General features: G+C 37.6%; 1 protein-coding gene across 1 annotated transcript in view; it reads right to left on the bottom strand.

The window, feature by feature from the left end:
- Window positions 1–21,752, bottom strand: part of LOC127863613 (vang-like protein 2-B) — a 38,097-nt gene that overhangs the window by 9,467 nt on the left and 6,878 nt on the right. Inside the window, exon 2 of the mRNA XM_052403220.1 lies at window positions 10,127–11,373. Within this exon, the coding sequence (XP_052259180.1) occupies window positions 10,127–11,336 (1,210 nt within the window). The 5' untranslated portion in view covers window positions 11,337–11,373. The remainder of the gene's footprint in view (window positions 1–10,126; window positions 11,374–21,752) is intronic.

Genomic DNA, 21,752 nt, shown 5'->3' with positions numbered 1-21,752 from the left:
ATAAATAGAAAATTGTAAATCCCCTAACATACATTTATCTAAAAAAGTAAACAACAATTTTCTATGTTGAACAACTTTATCAAATGGTTTCAATACAAACAATTTTAATATAAGTAATACTAACACCCATGATGAATGTATTGATATGCATAAAATTGTCTATAAAAATCCACATCTAATTGATATTGAAATGTACATATTTATAACTAAAATTAAAAAGTTGGCGCAAACCAACAGACCAACTGACTAACCAACAAACAGACAGGGCAAAAACAATATGTCCCCCACTAGTATAGTGGGGGACATAAAAAGCATAGAAAGCATATAATTACAATGTATTTATTCCCTGTAAATACTTTACAACAAACTGGAGCATTTATTCAGGAATTTACTCAGGTAACCAAAATGAATGTATGGGTACACATAATTGTAACATTAAACCCCACATCTGATTGAACATAAAATGTGCACAATTTCAAGAACTCTAACCTAATAAAGTGGTTTAAGTCATTTTGGTTAAAGTAAAGTTTGAGCCACTGGAGCTCTGTTTATTCTATTATAAATATAATTAATTAATTACACAGTATGTGTACATTTTAACTGGTTAAAAGGATACACACAATTACATTTATGTTAAATATATAATACAAACATTCACTAAGCTTCTCATGAAAAGAATGGTAAATGTTAATGGAACAGGTACCCAATTTGATTGTTGTCAAGTTTGAATCAATTTCCTATACGCCACATTAACTTTTCAATTATCCATTGAAAAAGTAATGAACAGTCAGCAAAGTAGAAAGGCTTGCATTTTAATGGCAGTCTGACCCAACAATAACTGTAAATAAACAGACATAAAATCTTTACAAATGCTGCGATAAAAGGAATAGAATCCATAAATGTTGTAGAATATCTGCCAATACAGTATACATGTATATTAAACAGATTTTTTAAGCTTTGAGTAACAAACGCAATTATATATACATGTTATATAGTTCTATGTTGAAAATACATGTGAAAACTAAGGCTGCTTTGGTCTATGCTAACCAAGGAGGCAAAATTAAGCCCCAGCCTGGGTCGGTCAACAGCCAGGCAGCCCAGCCTGGGTCGGTCAACAGCCAGGCAGCCCAGCCTGGGTCGGTCAACAGCCAGGCAGCCCAGCCTGGGTCGGTCAACAGCCAGGCAGCCCAGCCTGGGTCGGTCAACAGCCAGGCAGCCCAGCCTGGGTCGGTCAACAGCCAGGCAGCCCAGCCTGGGTCGGTCAACAGCCAGGCAGCCCAGCCTGGGTCGGTCAACAGCCAGGCAGCCCAGCCTGGGTCGGTCAACAGCTAGGCAGCCCAACCTGGGTCGGTCAACAGCCAGGCAGCACAGCCTGGGTCGGTCAACAGCCAGGCAGCCCAGCCTGGGTCGGTCAACAGCCAGGCAGCCTTGACCTGGGCTAACAGATACTGTTATTGAAGTGTCATAGAAAACAAGAGATGTGTTTGTCAGAAACACAATGCCCCCTACTGCGCCGCTTTGAAGCCATATATAAGACCTTTGACCTTGAAGAATGACCTTGACCTTTCACCACTTAAAATGTGCAGCTCCATGAGATACACATGCATGCCAAATATCAAGTTGATATCTTCAATATTGCAAAAGTTATGACCAAGGTTATAGTTTTGGGTCAGGGACACACACAATTACATACAATGAACTAGAAATGGCGCGGCAGAGGCCGACGCGTATCCCCCCACCGCATATTTAACCCAGGGGCGCCCCAGGGTTGGTAATGGGGCCATGCATAGGTTAGATTGACTGTATTGTCAAAAGAGAGATTAAGTATGAATTTGAAGTAAATCGGTGTAGAAATGAAGAAATTATAGTAAAAGGCAATTTTGGGTGGGCGTAAGAATACATTAAAGCAGCACTTTATACAGGGTTTTACTATAGTCATATATGAAAAAATGCCCCGCCCCCTAGCGGCCATGTTTTCGAACCTCCTGGCATCATTTTCAAACTCGTCCAATATATCATTGGGATGAATGTTCTGACCAAGTTTCATGAAGATCGGACAATAAATGTGGCCTCTAGAGTGTTAACAAGATTTTAATATAGCCATATATAGCCATATAAGGAAAAATGCCCCGCCCCTTGGCAGCCATGTTTTTCAAGCAAACATAACCATTTTCAAACTCATCCAAGATATCATTAAGACCAATCTTCTGACCAAATTTCATGAAGATTGGACATTAAATGTGGCAAGGCAAATCAGGGGTTGAAGAATCCACTCGACTGCTCGCATATGCGAGTGAAGTTGACGGTCGGGCGAGTAAAATTTGTTAAATACTCGACCGACCGGGCGAGTGCTGTTTTTCAAGTTGAGAAATATAAATTCAGTTCCAGAACTCCTTCCACATCGATACAAATTGCAAACAATTTTACGAACGAACAAAACATACGTTACATTGTAAGTACACAAAGAAACTGCACCTTTCGTTTAAACAATGAAAAATGAAGTCACGGGCACAGTAAAAATAATTCTCGAAATCGGCTGCGCTCTTTTCGTTGTTGTCAGTGCTCTTAGCTTATCGATTAAGAGTGAATAAAACTGTTAAATATATTGGTCATTCCGTTAATTTTAATGTAAATATCAATAAAACAATAATACATCACTCGTTAATTATAATGCTTCTTATATTTAATTAAAAATAAACAGAAAACAAGGGACAAAATTGTCACAAAACCAGGTTTTCATTGTGAAAAAAAAATCTGATAAAGGGAGAAAAGTCAAACTGAACTTTTGAAATGAACAAACAAAATTAACCCCCTTTGTAAGTTTGTTTTTTAAAAAATCTATTTTTAGTCGTGGCGACCTTGACATTGGAGATATTGACGTGATTCTTTCGTGCGACACACCGTCCCATGATGGTGAACAAATGTGCCAAATGATTTTTAAATCTCACAATGAATGACATAGTTATGGCCAGGACAAGCTCATTTATGGCCATTTTTGACCTTTGAACTCAAAGTGTGACCTTGACCTTGGAGATATCGACGTAATTATTTCGCGCGACACACCAGCGATTTTCCTTGTCCAATTGGGAAAAGTACCCGTACCGGTCCGATTGGGAAAAATTGAGTCGTGAAAACCTCAAAATTGGGAAAAATCGAGTCGTGAAATCCTGAAATTGGGAAAATCGCGTCGTGAAGTTTGGGTCTTATTGAATACATCATACAGTTCATACTTAATTGAACATACCCATTTAAATAATCATTTGCAGGCATGCCTTAATGACCATTAAGTTATAAAGTTTATATAAATAACAAAATATTATAAAGAACACACCAAATCAATTACTAGTTGTTTTAATCTCTTTTAAAGCAATGTCTCTCTCTTTCATTTTTGTGAAATTTCAACAATCTTTGATGTTTAATCATCACTCAGTTGCTTGCATCCCTCCCTGCACAGCATCATTATTGCTGTCAATGTGTCCTGTGATTGATGGTTCCGATTGGTTTTTTGGCATAATATTTGCTATTATGACTCATTTCAAACTACGATAAGGTTACAAACCGACGTAAAACAGTACGCTGGCTGCCTGGCAAAAGAACCGGAAACAGTAACAACTCTATTGATTGAATGCGCTGAATAATAAAACCCGAAATTAATCGAGCGCGTGGTTACACACAACTATACGATTTTCTTTGTTCGCTCGCCGAAAGTTGGTTTTTTTACGAAACTTTCTATCGTTTTGAGAAAAAATTCGGACGCTGATTGGGATTTTTCCAGATGCCGATTGGGAATTTGGGAATTTTCGCTCGATTGGGAAAGTACCGTTTTGGGAATTTGGGAATTTTCGTTCGATTGGGAAAGTACCGTTTACCGGTACTTTATAAAGAAGGAGGAAAATCGCTGCACACCGTCCAATGATGGTGAACAAATGTGCCAAATGATTTTAAAATCTGACAATGAACGACATAGTTAAGGCCCGGACAAGCTTGTTCCGCCCGCCCGCCAGCCCGCCCGCATTCGCCAATCTAATAACCAGTTTTTTCCTTCGGAAAACCTGGTTAAAAATAATTATTAATAAACAGAAGAATTTGGCAATCAGAAGCCTTAGGCAAAATTTACCATATTGTAACCGTTTGTCAATCAAGCGTGTCTTTCAGTAAAAGTTCGTCTGAAATATTAAAATGGAAAAGGGTTCTAGTTTTAAAAATCTGCAAGGTGGTGGCGACAGGGAACAGAGAGAATTAGAACGGACCTCAAAACGAGAAGCGGAAAGAATTGAGAAAAGGAAAGAGGTGCAGAAAACGTAAGGAAAGCAAATATAATCCATCAGATAATGTAGATAATTTGTTTGCAGTTTAGTGTCACTATGTTAAGTAGGTTTAGAAGGTTCTGGTTGATCATAACTATAAATATAGATATCTATTTTTTTAATGCAGGGCGAGTAGATTAAAGTGAAGGGCGAGTGGATTGTCAGGCCTACTCGCCCTGCAGGGCGAGTGGCTCTGGAAAAATTCTTCAACCCCTGGGCAAATATTGACATCGCACAACGGACGACGGACAAAAGGCGATCACAAAAGCTAGATGAGCTAATGAGTAAAAATCTCTGATCCGGCCCCACCCGAACCCCAATAACTTTTGACCCAGGGGTCAAATCAAAATTCCAAATAGTGCAGGGTCGCACATATGCTCATAGCTACCATGTGTGTAAGTCTCAAGGTTCTAGTGCTTATAGTGTAGGAGGAGATATTGTCCAGGACGGACAGACAGACAGACAGACAGGCGCCGGAGATAACCACAATATCCCCACGCTTTTAAAAAAGCGTGGGCAGGGGTGGCGAAATCTCAAAAAACTATACTTGTCCACGGACAGCCATTTAGGAAATTTAACTTGTCCGTTGCTGAACTACACTTGTCCGTAATTGTTTATATAAATTATGAACGCATTTATTGATTAATGTAAAATAATGTGGAATATATCAAAATGAGTATGATTTGCTTGTTTTGTTTATAGTTGTATTTCAATGGTACATTCATTATAGCAGTATATTATAAACAATATAAAGATTTCCTCAAACTTTTAATATTGAAAAGCTAGTGTTATTAAAACATGTGTTGAACATAAGTACATCGTAATCTTAACAAATTAAACTAGTCCAATATGTGGACCTCATCAGACTGAGGCTCTGCACCGCTACTGGTAGCAATTTGATTATCATCAACTGGTAACCATTGAAAATCTGTTAGCCAAGTTTCTTGAAAAGTTCTGGTGCGTTTACTTAGATCATATTTTTATCATAATCTTTCTTAGTTTTTTAGGAGGTGGACTGCTCAAAGCTTCGGGTTTCTGCTCCGTTGTTGAAGATTAAAAAAAAACAAAATGTTCCATCTTTACCATTAACGTCGTCTTAAATAACAAGGTAAACCGTGTTTTGATTATCTTAGTTTGATACTTTTTATTTCTGTCTGATTGTTAAAATAAAGAAACCAGTCTGTACACTATCTAACAGTCGGGCTGAATGTTGAAAATGCGGCATGCTCCAGTCTCTTATAGAATAAGGGAGATCACTGCGCAGGAGAGTGCACGTATTTTAGCTTGATTGCTCCGCAAATAGCACTGTCAATGTAATCGTGTGTCAACTTCCGGTTGTAAAACTTAATTACAGCTTTAATAAAATGTTGTTTTTTTGTATACCTGGACCCGACTTAAAAAAAAACTTGTTGTCCACGGACAATCAGTTGCCCAGACAAGCAAACGTACGACTCGGGCAACTCAGACATTTGATTTCGCCACCCCTGGTGGGGATAATGAATGAATGAATGACTGGACTGAATGACTGACTGTCTCTCTTAATATTTGTTGGTTGATCTAAAAATGTGACTTTTTATACAATTTAGCACAAGTAAACAATTCTCTTATTATAACTCTATAAAGGAATGTACCTTTGTCTTTATTGTTTATTGTAGTTCAAAAGAAACACAAATACTTTCTGAAAAGTAAACACCAGCTCAAGAGAATTTAGAAATAGAATTTCAATGTATGATAATGCAAGGAAGTACCCCTTAAATGGAAGTGTGATTACATTACATAATCTCAAAACATTGCTAATGTATTTTAAACTACCTAAGCAAACTAAGCATTTACTGTCAAGATAATCCCAATAATCTATCAAAGGGGGTAAGCACTCTCACAAAATCTTGAGTTATGCAGCAAGAATTCTATAAAAGCTCTTTCAAGCTCCAGTTGGCAATAGGCTTGTGATAAAAAAATCTTATTGTATTGAAATGTATGTCCCATTCATGAACACCACAAGACCTACATAACTGCATTCTTTAATTAACACTTTGCATGCTGGGAAATTTGTCGTCTGCTAAAATGCTGAATTTCTAAAATAAGCATTTTCTTCGATTTTTTTCAAAGAATACTATCAAAATAGCAAAAAGTTTGGATCCTGATTAGACGCCACGTTCTGTGGCGTCTCATCAGGATCCAAACTGTTTGCAAAGGCCTTCAAAATTCAGTTCCAGCATTGCTAAGAGTTAATAATAACATGGTTTTATTAAATTAACCTTTACAGATCACTGTCTTTGCCACAATAATAGATTGAACAGTGGGCATTCAATTTATCAATTGTTGATTTATATATGTACCAACATTTTACTCTTGATCATTATTGCTTCTAAAAAGTGACCTTGGCTTACGACATAAAAACAGGAATACATAGATTATTATCCAGCTGCCAGTTAATGCTTCCCTTCAAACAATGATCCACTGTGTAATTTAAGAACAACACCTGAGCAGAGCAAATATTCATTTATTCATCATTAATTCAACTGCTTTGATATGAAACCAGAAGCGGTCCTTTTTGTACCTAAAACAATACTTTGACAGGTGGAAATTGTATTCTAATGGTTTTTACCAAATGACTCATGAAACTAATTACCAATAATCAACTGTCTAAAGCTGGTCTTTACATCATGTAGCAGGCAATATTATTATGAACATAATTGTCTTCAATAAAGTTTATTATGAACTAGAAATGGCGCGGCAGAGGCCGACGCGTATCCCCACGCCGAATGTTTGACCTAGGTGTGCCCCAGGGTTGGTAATGGGGCCATGCACAGCTGAGATTGACCGTATTGTCATAAGAGAAGTTCATCATCAATTAGAAGTGAATTGGTGTAGAAATGAAGAAGTTATAGTAAAAGGCAATTTTGGGTGGGTGTGACATATGTGGGCAGGGCGCCCCAGGGTTGGTAATTGTGCCATGCATAGTTGAGATTGACCGTATTGTCATAAGAGAAGTTCAGTATCAATTTGAAGTGAATCGGTGTAGAAATGAAGAAATTATAGTAAAAGGCAATTTTGGGCGGGTGTGGTCTATGTGGGCGGGGCCCCAGGGTTGGTAATGGGGCCATGCATAGTTGAGATTGACCGTATTGTCATAAGAGAGGTTCAGTATCAATTTGAAGTGAATCGGTGTAGAAATGAAGAAATTATAGTAAAAGGCAATTTTGGGTGGGTGTGGTCTATGTGGGCGGGGCGCCCCAGGGTTGGTAATGGGGCCATGCATAGTTGAGATTGACTGTATTGTCATAAGAGAAGTTCAATATCAATTTGAAGTGAATCGGTGTAGAAATGAAGAAATTATAGTAAAGGCAATTTTGGGTGGGTGTGGTCTATGTGGGCGGGGCCCCAGGGTTGGTTATGGGGCCATGCATAGTAGAGATTGACCCTAATGTCATAAGAGAAGTTCAGTATCAATTTGAAGTGAATCCGTGTAGAAATGAAAAAATTATAGTAAATGGAATTTTTTGGTGGGTGTGGCCTATGTGGGCGGGCGCCCCAGGGTTGGGATTGGGGCCATGCATAGTTGAGATTGACCCTAATGTCATAACAAAAGTTCAGTATCAATTTGAAGTGAATCCGTGTAGAAATGAAAAAATTATAGTAAATGGAAATTTTTGGTGGGTGTGGCCTATGTGGGCGGGGCGCCCCAGGGTTGGGAATGGGGCCATGCATGGTTGAGATTGACCGTATTGTCATAAGAGAGGTCCAGTATCAATTTGAAGTGAATCGGTGTAGAAATAAAGAAGTAAATGTAAAATAACCTAAAAAAATGAGTGATAATTTCTGACGCGGCCCCACCCCAACCGCTATAACTTTTGACCCAGGGGTCAGATCAAAATTCCAAATAGTGCAGGGTCGCACATATGCTCATAGCTACCATGTGTGTAAGTTTCAAGGTTCTAGTGCTTTTAGTGTAGGAGGAGATAGTGGCCAGGACGGACGGACAGACAGACAGACAGACGGACGGACGGACGGACGGACGGACGGACGGACGGACGGACGGCGGAGATAACCACAATATCCCCACCTTTTTTTCAAAAAGCGTGGGGATAAAAATGATGATTCATAAAATGAAAGATTATGACAATGTCAATCGGTAAAATATATATATATAGCCTAAAAGCAGTGATAAAACTTGTTTAAACAGATGGCTAGCTGTTTGAATGTAAGAATGGTCTTTGATGAAAGATCTACTGAGTAAACTTAGTATTTCAATATTAAACAAGCAAAAAACAACATGTACAATAGTTCAAATGTTGTTTTTTTTATAGCAGACTGAATCTTTATTCTTTAATTGTTTAATTTATGAAACACACAAAAAATAACAGGGGGATGTTATTAAAGATGTAAATACGATTAGACAAACCACTGCACCTGTTTGTCACATGATAAATAGAAGCCATGCATGCTTAAGACCTAGTCTCACTATGATGCCGATGGAGCCTAGGTGCGTGATCCGGGAACTACCAGGATGAACCGGGGCTCTACCGGGATGAACAGGGGCTCCACCGTGAAAGTATTAAAATGTTTAATACCTCCAGGATGAACCAGGAGTCACTGGGAAGGACAGGCGCAGCGCCACGAACAACCGGGACGGCACCAGGAGCAACCTTACCAGCGATTTTCCTCCTTCTTTATAAAGTACCGGTAAACGGCACTTTCCCAATGACGAAAAAAATACAAATTTCCCAATTGCTGTCCTTAAATTCCCAATTAAAAATAAAAAAAAAAAAAAAAAAAAAAAAAATTTTTTTTTTTTTTTTTTTTTAAAGCAACATTTAGTTAGTTTCCCTTTGCAGCTCTATAGCTTGAACCTAGGTTTATATAATATTGACAGCTTGAAAACACTTGTTTATCAATTTTAAAGTATTTGGGAGCAAAAAATCAAATACACCAATTTCCCAATTTGAGGTTTTCACGACTCGATTTTTCCTAATTTTGAGGTTTTCACGACTCGATTTTTCCCAATTGGACCGGTACGGGTACTTTTCCCAATTGGACAAGGAAAATCTCTGCTTACCGGGATGGCACCATAGCTCCACCGGGACCCATACAGACCCCGGCAGAGCTACAGCAAAGCCCCCGTTGTCGCCAGTGGTGCCCAGGTGGAGCCCCGGTGAATACCGGCAGAGTCCCAGATAGCTATGGTACATAGGTAAATCTGCGCTCTCCGGGACGCCACTGGCATTCACGAGGGCTCCGCCGGGGTATTACCGGCGATGACCAGGGTTAAACCAGGACGTTGCCGGCGCCTGATGCCGGTATTGCCCCGGTGAGTGCCGGCAGAGTAACAGTATACCGCAGCTCTGCCGGCTTTCACCAGGGCTCCATCGGGGATATACCGGCGACAACCAGGGCTCTGCTGGGGCTTCACTGGGATAAACCGTAGCTAGTCCGGGGTTGACCGAGACTCTGCTGGGTTGTTGACCGGGTTCAACTGGGGCGGCACCAGGAAATAGTGTGACCGCGTTAAAAAAATTATACGAATCATCCCGGTTCTCGCCAGTCGACTGGAAAACCCTACCGGCAATAGTGAGACTTGGGCTTTATGGCTAATTCTATAGGCAAATAACTCAGAAATAAATGGTTTGCTGAACGTAAAAATTGTGTTTTGCGCATGCATACCTTTCTCAGGTATATTTCAGACATGGCTGAACAATTTCTCAGTATTTTATTAAGTTAATTATTTATTACTTAGTAAATTCATTTACAAAATATAATAACATATTTCTTAAATACAAATTCCTTTAATCATTATAAATGAGTACACTATTTCTCACCTGTTTCTTCCTGCATTCGCTTGATGTGTGTAAACGCCTCTTCTGCCGCAGTGAGAAGTCGTGCCCTACGCTTTCTCACCCTTCGTTCGTAATCTTGCTCTTCATAGAATCTGTCATTATGGCTGGCATCCCTGCGTCGTGCTGCGGCTGTAAACATAGCACGGGATCGCGCATTGTTATTTGTTTGCTGCCCACCATCGACGTCATAAAATTTCAGACCACTCATTTTCATAGCATTTTTTTTCATCACGTTTTCCAAGTAGGGGTTGTACACCTGAAAGTCTTTATAGTACTGTTCAAGGATCCACACTGCAGCGCGCTGAATGCTAAGGTTACCAAGAGTGTACGTGTGGCTTTCACCATCTGGAGATCTCACCACGTGGAGCACGTACTGAGGTTGGAGCTGGCGAATGATGAGGAGAATAATAGCGATGTAATGGATGAAGAGCAACGCGTCCACTTGGTGGACAGCAAACTGCACTATATGATAATAGTTTTCCTCCTGCTCTTGCATGATTTTCACGCCATAGAACAGCCAGAAGGCAAATGTAAGTATAAATACGAGGAAGAGGACTACCACTCGAAACACAAACACCCGGGGCATGGTGGCCCTCGGACGATGAAAAAACAAGGCCACAGTCCCTATGAGGAGAATAAGCAATTTGAAGGCCATACTGATAAGCAGTCCTTCACATTCTACGCCACACATTCCTGTCGACCATCCACTGATTTTCAACTTAGGCAAAACCACCATGGCCACCGGGGAAAAAAAAGCCATCAAACTGATAAGTCCCGCGAATCCTGTAGTAATATACCTACAGCAGTCAATGCCACTAGAAGAATCGTCATCAAATGATTCCTTTGCAAACCTTCGCATATCGTCCATCGAAAATCCAGTCTCACTTGTGTTCCCAGTATAAGCAGTTGTGTTATCGCCCCAATTATCATCCTGGGGCAAAATCTGCACCTCAATTTTTTCACTCTCCGCCACGCGACTGTCCACATCAGACCCATTGCCACCAGGTGGCTGTATGGTGACTGAGCGGTCGTCCCGTATCCGTTCCCCGCTGCGACCCCGCTGACTGTGATTGGAAGAGCCATGTGGGCGCGTGTGACGGTGGTGGCGGCTGTGATGGCTGCTGCCATGACTACGATGTGATCGATCTGAGCGCTCACTACGACCTGATCTCACCGACTCAGCACCGTCCATTCTCTAATGTTGATGAATCCAAGACTCTTTGTTGAATCTGAATCAAAGATACAATACAAATTCTAAATAATGATTGAATAACCATTATTACTTTAATTAATTTCTGTTAATGATTTAAAATAAATTTTTACTTACTTAGTAATTAAATGCAAAAAAGACAGCTTGACAGGAATTAAACCTACAGGTCTATATCACAATTAAAATAAGGCCAAAAAGTTAATATGAAAACAAGAGATGTGTTTGTCAGAAACACAATGCCCCCTACTAGTCTGCGCCCCTTTGATTTTGTTTTTTGGACCCTTGACCTTGAAGGATGACCTCGATTTTGACAAATAGCACTCAAAATGTGCAGCTCCATGAGATACTCATGCATGCCAAATATCCAAGTGCTATCTGAAGGGACATAGAAGTTACATGTAGGAGCTTTTTTTGAAACCTAAATGCAAAGTGTGACGGAATGACGGACGGAGGCTCCGATCACTATATGCCCTCCTTCGGGGGCATAAAAAATGTAATCTCTAGCTTAAGTCAGGAGGCAATCAAAACATGGCTTTACCATCAGAAATAATCTGAAAATATGTACACCAGGTGCAAAAAATATGGAATGGGCATTTGTTTTTTCAATCCAACAACTTAAGCAGCAGTGTCTCTTAACAGTCATGTATTGTTATAAAATAAACATATGGTAATTACCATAATGCAGCTATCTGATAACAGATAAAGTTGCAAAAAAGAGTGTCCCTGTCTAAATCATATTGCATTTCTGAAACAATGACATAAAAAAATCTAAATTAGCTTTTAAACATTACATTTCTTGATGTAACGTCAGTATACACGTCACTTAAATTACGTTAGTCCAATTTAGCAGGAAATTTATCATTATTAAATTTAAAAAATATGGATTTATTAGTCTACAAAGAGGTCTTTTTTAAGGATCAGGGCAAAGGACCTAAGGGTTCAATTTTGGAGTCAAATAGAAAAAGAAAACTTAATTTGGGGATAAATGTTACTGATAGGAGAATTGAATTTTCATGTGTATATATATATTACATTTGTGGAAAACTGCATGAATTGACAGAAACTTTCTGAGGGAAATACAACCTGTATTAGGCTACATCTATAGAGTTAAACAAGAGATGTGTTTGTCAGAAACACAAAGCCTTCTACTGTGCCGCTTTGATTTATTTATTCGTTTATATCATTGGGCAGGTACAGATAATTATCTCCCTTTGAAGCTTATTACTTCCCTTGGATTTGTTTTTTTGACCTTTGACGTTGAAGGATGACCTTGACCTTTCACCACTCAAAATGTGCAGCTCCATGAGATACACATGCATGCCAAATACCAAGTTTATATCTAAAGTGACATCGGATCACTATATGACCTCCTTCGGAGGCATAAAAATACGGACAAAACAGGACTCAACAATAACAGTTGTCCTATTGCTCCTGATAAGTAAAAGTTGGGTGCGGACAAGTTATTTTATAATCTAGTTGTCCGCCCAGGCAAGAGCAAAAAACAAAACAAAGAGCATTAAATTTAGACTTTAATTGCTGTAATCATTTTGTTAAATGTGAAAAAAAAGGTTTTGTGGTGTATCATTTTGATCTTTATAAAAAAATATGAGAATTACAGTTAATGTGATATTATGTTTGGGCAAGTGGCTTTACGTTCAGGGCAAGTAGATTTTCTAAGTACTTGGGCAAGTTGGTTTTTAGGTTAATGTTGAGCCCTGCAAAAACCCAACAAATTTCATAATGCATCTGGTGACCATATGTAACAGCATGCAAATAAATACATCAATAGTATTTTAAAACTATGGCATACCAGAAGCACCATTGGTCCATTAATGCAGAACTACAATAAAACAATAAAAATAGCTATAAGAAAACTTCTAGGAGCATTCCTACCCTTGATTAGAAAATTAAGAACATCTGAAATAGGCTCCCCTGTGATGAAAAGACATCAAAGGAAGAATGAAAAGCATGTAATTTGCTACTAGAGTTTACTGTACACTTGCTAGCTAATCTAGTGTACTCCATTTAAAGCCCCATCCACTGATAGACTAATTCCCTAAATTATTGCATTGCTTTTATCACAGAGTCTGTTCTCATGATTCCTACCTGGATGGTGCATTTCTTCATTACATGTATTATTTATATGAGCAGGAAGGTTTTGTTGCCAAGACAATATTCATGTTCACATGTACATATTTAATTTCATTTTATATTTTTATTATTTTCGATTTCGATTTAATAGCTGTTTTATGTTTACATGAACCTATTTAACATTTAGATTTAGAAAGAAGCACTCTAGCTTAGAAGATAATTTGTCTTATAAATATTTGAAAATAACTATGGATATGAAACTAAATCACAAAGTAAACCAATATATGAATTTATCACATGCCATACCCTGTTTCCCAGGGCTTTCCTTAGACCTCAAATCTCAAGAGTCAAGGACTCTTGGGACCATATTTTCAAGAGTCAAAATCAAACTTCTGAGAGTCCTAATAATAACGCAGGACAGTCAATGATTTTTTGCAATTTAAGCAAATTACTGAGATATAATATATAAAAAGCAACAAATAAAAAGATACATGTATGTTAACATTTATTTCTTACATTTTACTGTCACTACAACACTATGCATTTAAACACAATATTTCAATGATTAATAAATACAAAACATGTATTCTAATACAACATTAACTTCATGTATACAGCAGAGTAATATGTCATATGTTCTTCTTTCGCACGTTTGGGGGTGTTAGGAGCACTGTCATTTAGATCTAAAGTACGCTTTGTCGTTGGCGTCTTACACACACTTTCAGAGTTACTACCGATTCCGAATTCGAAAAGGTTTCTCTGCGACATTTTCCGAATGCACAAGCACAATTACACTTTGCACAATTACACTTTATCCAATAACTTTGTTTGACCGTTTCGCGTGGCTATTAAATTAAGAATGAAATACAAAATGTGAAAAAAAAACAACATTTCCGCTGGCTATCACAAAAAAAACAACAACATACGGGTGGTACCTAAACACAATAGCCTATATAAATAGGTAAACTATAAAAGGAAATTATTTCTACTCGTCGATAAAGGTGCCTCCGTATTTAATCCCATCAAAAATTCCGACGCCCTTTAATTATTTCATGTGCCATCTTCACTGAAGACGTGCGACAAACACGCCGTTTTCTATGCCTTCTCAAACGGTCAATTATTACGCCTACATGTATTTTGTAATCAATAAGCTCATGCAAAAATTGTCACTTTGCCACAAGGTCAGTTATATCGGTTCTATAGTTATTTTTAGCAACTTTGATGCAGAGCGTGTAATTTGACGTTGTAGACAGTACATATGCCAGCATAACTTTCGCGTGTCTTTGAACTGAGCAATCATGAAGTAAAACAGTGATAAGTAAAAAATATCTCAAAATATGCTTTACGGTGTTCTGTGGATATGGATGTTATTATTTAATATTGAACATTATTAAAACTGACGCGGATAAGTCCATTCTGTTTAAGTGGGTTTATAGTTCTTCTTAAATGCTCTGAGCTTTTATGAGTACATACGTACAGCTCAGAGGGTCAATAGCTGGGAGTTGGATTATTGCAACTAGGTGGGTTTAATACACGTCTTTTCCGCAAACAGCTGATCACAAACGCTATGATAAATAATGGAAAGTTAATACACGCGTCATCGAACCAGCAGTGTTTTAATTGGTCAATACTAGATTTCTTAATTAACCAAACTCCGCCTACTGGGTGGACTTGTGCTTCGATGATTGGAAACGGGCGTTAACGATTAGCGCGTACTAAATGAGATACTCCGCCCCGAGCCAATTATCGCTTAGTCTTAACAACTTTTGATCTCGTTGACGCAAGTCGGTATATTCCCCCGGGTCAAATGTGACGCATGACGTAATTTTCTCAAGAGTCAAAAAGGGGTCTTCTGTAATTTACAAGCGTCCATACCCGGGAGCTCGGGTCAAAGGAAAGCCCTGTTTCCCATGTAATATAACCGTTACAAATATTGTTATCTTACACATGTGTACTACAACATGTATACTTTTTAAGCGCTTTTATTGGCTTATTTTTGTTTGATTGAGCCTTTTGTTTATTTGATGAAATGACGTTGCAACGTCAAATGACGTTACGAAATGATCAAAACATTTGGGATTTATCATTATGTTTGCGTAAATATTTATTTTATTTGCTCATTTAAAAGCATGTGATAAACAAGAGATGTGTTTGTCAGAAACACAATGCCCCCTGTTCGCCTCTTTGAAATAAAATGTCAATATATCATTTGACAGGTTTAGAAATTATCTCCCTTTTAAAGCTTATTACTCCCCTTGGATTGTATTTTTTGAATTTTGACCTTGAAGGATGACCTTGACCTTTCACCACTCAAAATGTGCAGCTTCATAAGATACACATGCATGCAAAATATCAAGTTGCTATCTCAGGGGTTTTTTTTACTAAGAAAGTGACGCCGATATTCGGCGTCTTCCCCTACCACAATTTTTCCCCTAAAAATACCATTTCCCCTCCAAAAATATAATTTTTCACCAAAATATAATATTTTAGCCTCAAAGAATTTTTTCTTTTGGGAAGTCGATCCAATTTGTACCACTCTCTCTCTCCCGACAAACACTCAAATATGGGAATCCCAGTGATTCTATATATAGCTCTTAAATTACGTCATGGGAACCGGGCAACTCATCGTATTAATCATGTGACTATTTTACTGGATTCCGGTCATGCGCGAGAAGGGTGTTTCGTCAATTAATTACCGGAAACCAGTCAAATTTTCATCCGGGTTATGTGAAAGCCAAGATATAAACGTTAATACAGAAAAAAGTCTCACAATTGGCGATCATATACGAACAAAATAAACGTTCGGACTCGGAAAATATTAATTGTGTTGACGCATTTTTTAAGAATGAATCATCAAAAACCGTTGAAACCCAGCAGGATTCGGAGGTACATGTAATCAACATCGATTAATACTGTCGGATTATTGTGAAAGTGAAAGTAGACAATCGGCAGCTGCCGCACCTTTCCCTTCCAATACTGTAGCAGATCTAGATCGTCAACCCATTCATCATGAAATTGAAATCATAATATTGACATCGTTCCCCGGCCCCAGTTGAAAACATTTCCCATTATTAGATCTACACCTGCAACTTTATTTAGGACTTTGACTTTAATATCATACTTGTTCATGTGTTTAAGAACAAAAAGGTCAGAGACATGCCTTTTTCTAAAAAAAAATATGTTCATGTGTTTAAGAACAAAAAGGTCACAGACATGCCTCTTTTTCTAAAAAAAAATATGTTCATGTGTTTGAGAACAAAAAGGTCAGAGGCATGCCTCTTTTTCTAAAAAAATATGTTCATGTGTTTAAGAACGAAAAGGTCAGAGACATGCCTCTTTTTCTAAAAAAAACCTGAAGTCTGTAGGTGAGTTATAGACATTAAAATGAACAGTTTTTATTTTTTTCCCAAATATGTCTCTTTCGCGCTCAATTATCCCCTTTTACCCAGCGTCCAGCGTCTTCCCCTTTTTCAAAAACAACCCCTGTATCTTCAATATTGCAAAAGTTATGGCCAATGTTAAAGTTTTCGGACGGACAGACAGACTGACTGACAGTTCAACTGCTATATGCCACCCTTACGGGGGCATAAAAAGATCAGACACTCGTTGTCATATCATACCATATTTTATTAAACTCGTCCAGGAAATTTGCCAGTAAGCTCGCCAAAGGCTCGCTTTCTAACAAAATTTCTGAACTCGTTTAATAAAATATGGTATGATATGACAACTCGTGCCAGATCCTATATATATTTATTCCATTATTATAACGTTATATGTATACATAATGGCTTGACTGCTATCAGAATTTAATTTTATAATTATTGACAAGTAAATTATTTAATGAAATTATACAAAAAATATACTATTAAAATCATGTACCGAAGACTATTTTTATTGAACAGATAACATTCATACAAAAAAAGGCTACCACTGGTATGGTCTCATTTGTTGAATACATGCATTAGCTGAGACAAAGAAACCAAATCCCAAATGGTCAATCATAAAGTACAGCCTATTTGCGCAAACGTGGGTTCTAACCATGATAATATATTGACAAAACTAGTTGAAAATGTTGCATTTTAAATAATTTAAATTGTTGCATTTGTTTTTAATAATCTGTATGCGAGATTTGCAAAACATTGAACAAATATAGTACCACTTTATTTAATAACAATGTCCTTTCCTGATTTTTATTCATATAAGTGTTATAACATTTTCCCTGTAAAACTGAACAAACTGAATTTATTTGAAATATTGCATATATAAGCATACATGCCATACGTCCCGATCTCGGTGGGACAGTCCCGCTTTTGGGCCCTTTGTCCCGCCGTCCCGATATGAGACGATTTGTCCCGACATTCGTAAAAAACGATGTAAGGTCTATAGGTTCCCAATAAAATTCGCTATTCAAGCTCTGTTTCGCTATAACTTACCCCCCGCTAATCCCTTTATTTCCCCAATTAACAATCCGATTCTACTTATCGTGTGTACCAGTGTTGTTTATGACACCTTATCAGCGATTTATCGGCTTATTATTGATTTCATCAGGCATTCACACCATGGTGGTCTTCAAGATAGTGGTCTCTTATTGCTATCGATAGTTGTATTATAATGAAAAAAATGTTGAAAATGTGTTAATTTTCGTATTTGTTTGAAACGGTTTACAAAACAATTGTTTTGTGAAATTAACTCTACGTCATTAATGAGTCTTTTACATTCAATGTTTAGTTCATAAATAGCGGGATAATCCGAAAGTGCAATATACCAAAATCGCAACAAAAAGTCCAATAAGTGATACCCATCCTGTCTAGTGTAATTGGGTGTAATTGTAATAAAAACAATGAGGTGCTATGCATGACAGTTTGACCCTACTCCAATTAAGCTAAAAACAACGAGGTGCTATGCATGACAGTTTGACCCTACTCCAATTAAGCCGCGACAATTGACAAGTAACAAACTGCGCATTGATACATGCTTAAAAAAACAACGTGTTGTTATTCATGACAGTTTGACACAACCCCAATACAGCGCCTGACAATTCACAATTCAGTTTTATCTGTGTATATAAGAAGAAAACAAAATATGATTATTAACATTAGAGAAAATTATTCAGAAAGAAGAAAGAGAAAAACTGGACCATAAAACGGTTGAGGCGTTGTTGAGAGTTAAAATGAAAACATAGACGGTTTGCTTCCACCAAAAACCTACCTCGGAAATGTGTACGGCCGCGCATTCCGTGTGTAACTGATGTAACTGTTCGGTAGATAGTTTACTGTAACCCATACTTTCAGTGTACTGGATAGCCTCCCCTGCGTTTATGTTTGCCATTGAAATTAATATAATGAGTATTGTTGTCGTAATGTTCTAGATTTTGTACGCTAAAAAGATGAATATTATCCTCGTTGTTTGCTATTGTATTATTTTATAAAACTGTTATTGTTTTGTTTTAGATTCCATGCTTCATGCCAGATGTTTTATGTCTTGAATAAAAGTATCAATAGTTTTTGTTAGTACTTTACCAGTAAAGGTGGAATGATAGATCGTTTTAGGTGTCCCGCTTTTTGGTCAAATGTCCAGACAATTTTTAATGGAATGTCCCGCTTTTGACCAAAAAAATTATGGCATGTATGTATATAAGTATTGTTATCCTTCACAGGAATAAAAACTAACTTTTCATTACTTTGATTGCCCAGTCAAACAGTAAGGAGCCCAGAACTAAGTACCTCACATGTCATGTGTATCTAATACTTAATTTTCACAAATAAAATAATTTACAATACAGCGAGGACTGAAGTAAAAACTGTTGCAACTAACTCTTTTTTCCAAAAATCACTTTTTTGCCTTTTAGGTCACATCTTCTTGTGAAACATATTATGCCAATTTAATGTCATGCCCAGTGTTTTTTTCACCGTTTTGGGAATGGCGCCGGGTCCCTTTGGATTGGGAAAATTCACTGCGTTTTGACTAAAATTGGGAAATTTGTGCTGTTGTTGTTTTGCTAAAAAATGCTTCAAAATTGAGGATATAAGTTTGTCCAGTATTATATATACTAAGGTTTAATTTATATGGATGGGAGATGAAAAAAATATTAACATAAAAAAAAAGCCTTCCATTGGGAATTTTTAGCTCCCATTTGGAAAAATATACACTTTTTTCCATTGGCAATTACCAGAACCGATTATGAATGAAAACAAGATGTGTTTGATAAACACAATGTCCCCTATATATGACCTTGACCTTGTGAAGGATGACCTTGACATTGTGAAAGATGACCTTGACCTTTCACCACTCAAAATGTGCAGCTCCATGAGATACACATGCATGCCAAATATCAAGTTGCTATCTTCAATATTGCAAAAGTATTCATAAAATAAGCTATTAGGGCCACATATATTTGACCTCTGACCTTGAAGGATGACCTTGACCTTTCACCACTCAAAATGTGCAGCTCCATGAGATACACATGCATGCCAAATATCAAGTTGCTATCTTCAATATTGCAAAAGTATTCATAAAATAAGCGATTTGGGCCACATATATTTGACCTCTGACCTTGACCTTTCAACACTCAAAATGTGCAGCTCCATAAGATACACATGCATGCCAAATATCAAGTTGATATCTTCAATATTGCAAAAGTATTCATAAAATAAACATTTGGGCCACATATATTTGACCTCTGACCTTGAAGGATGACCTTGACCTTTCAACACTCAAAATGTTCAGCTCCATAAGATACACATGCATGCCAAATATCAAGTTGCTATCTTCAATATTGCAAAAGTATTCATAAAATGAGCGATTTTGGCCACATATATTTGACCTCTGACCTTGAAGGATGACCTTGACCTTGACCTTTCAACACTCAAAATGTGCAGCTTCATAAGATACACATGCATGCCAAATATGAAGTTGCAATCTTCAAGATAGCAAAAGTTATTGCAAAATGTCAAAGTTGGCGCAAACAGACAGACAGACAGACCAACAGACAGGGCAAAAACAATATGTCCCCCACCCCCATAAAAATGAGTTGAAGAAAAACGTTGTACCTTTATCAGTTATACATGTATTCAGGGATCATATTTTCCAGCAACATCAATCGGTCTGGATTTAAATGGGGAAAGTGTCCGAAAAATTTTTATCCGAAATTATGACAAATAACGTTAAAATATATACCATTGATTTTGCCATTCATGAGAAGGGTATAATAATGTACAAGTTAAATTGCATTTAGCATTTTTTTAACGGAACATACGAGTTTTCTCAATTGGTTTTATCATTAGCTATTTCATTGTTGTTTCGGTAACTGTTTTATCTGACTTCATCGTTGTCAATATTATTAATCTGTGTTAGTCTATACCGATGTTTTAAAACATTGTCCACTCGATAATAGCTTACAAACATGCATTGAATCTAACAAATGTCTGTGCGTAGGTTGGCTACTGGCAATAATAAAACCAAATAGTTGAAAAACAATTTGTGTACGTTATAGTTTGTTGTCGAATAAACCACGGCCGATAGTAAAGATGCGTAGGGATTAAATCACGAGTGCGAAGCACAAGTGATTTGAAACCACGCATCTTAACTTCCGGTCGTGGGTTATTCAACAACAAACAATAAAGTACACAAATTATTTCGATTCTAACACGACTTTTACTAAGATTTATACAATGTATATTATTGTTATTGTGTACTATTTTATGTGAAGTTCCGCCCATAAAAATAACTTTCGGCTGTTCTGTCAATCAAAACCGCAACTTTCATTCATTTATTGCCGGATTATTACGCTGGTGGAAAATATATCGGCATGTTTTGTTTAGTTACAGCGCGTGCTTTCAGTGTATAAGGTCCGCCCACAATTATTGCAGAATATCCGATTTTCTTCTTTATTTATATGAAAGTTTACTGACTGTATCATGCATGAAATGCACAATTTCCACGAGGATAACATCAAGGTTTTAATCTTCAAAGTAACTGTCAACGATTTTATCGTGGGTGAGCACACATTACTGACCGATTAGTGTGCTAGGTAAAAGCCAGTGAAATTATCGATTGATATTGACACTGGGTTATTCACGCTTGACTAATACACAACCGCGCGAATCTTCGTTGTTTGGCGTCATACGCTGATACAAGTCGGCTGACGTGCAATAGACTGGTCCTGACCGGTTTAGAGACTGCAGTGAATGGTTTATCACACCTAATCGAGATAAGTATGTAATTAGGGTATGCTAGCATGTGCACTGCGTAATCGATTTCATGACATGGGAATTTTAGTAAACAGAATCGGACCGACTCTTTGGGATT

The sequence above is a fragment of the Dreissena polymorpha genome, unplaced genomic scaffold, assembly GCF_020536995.1.
Source record: "Dreissena polymorpha isolate Duluth1 unplaced genomic scaffold, UMN_Dpol_1.0 chrUn020, whole genome shotgun sequence".
Lineage (NCBI taxonomy): Eukaryota > Metazoa > Mollusca > Bivalvia > Myida > Dreissenidae > Dreissena > Dreissena polymorpha.
The sequence above is the reverse complement of the archived record's forward strand: the minus strand, read 5'-3'. Positions and strand labels throughout refer to the sequence as shown.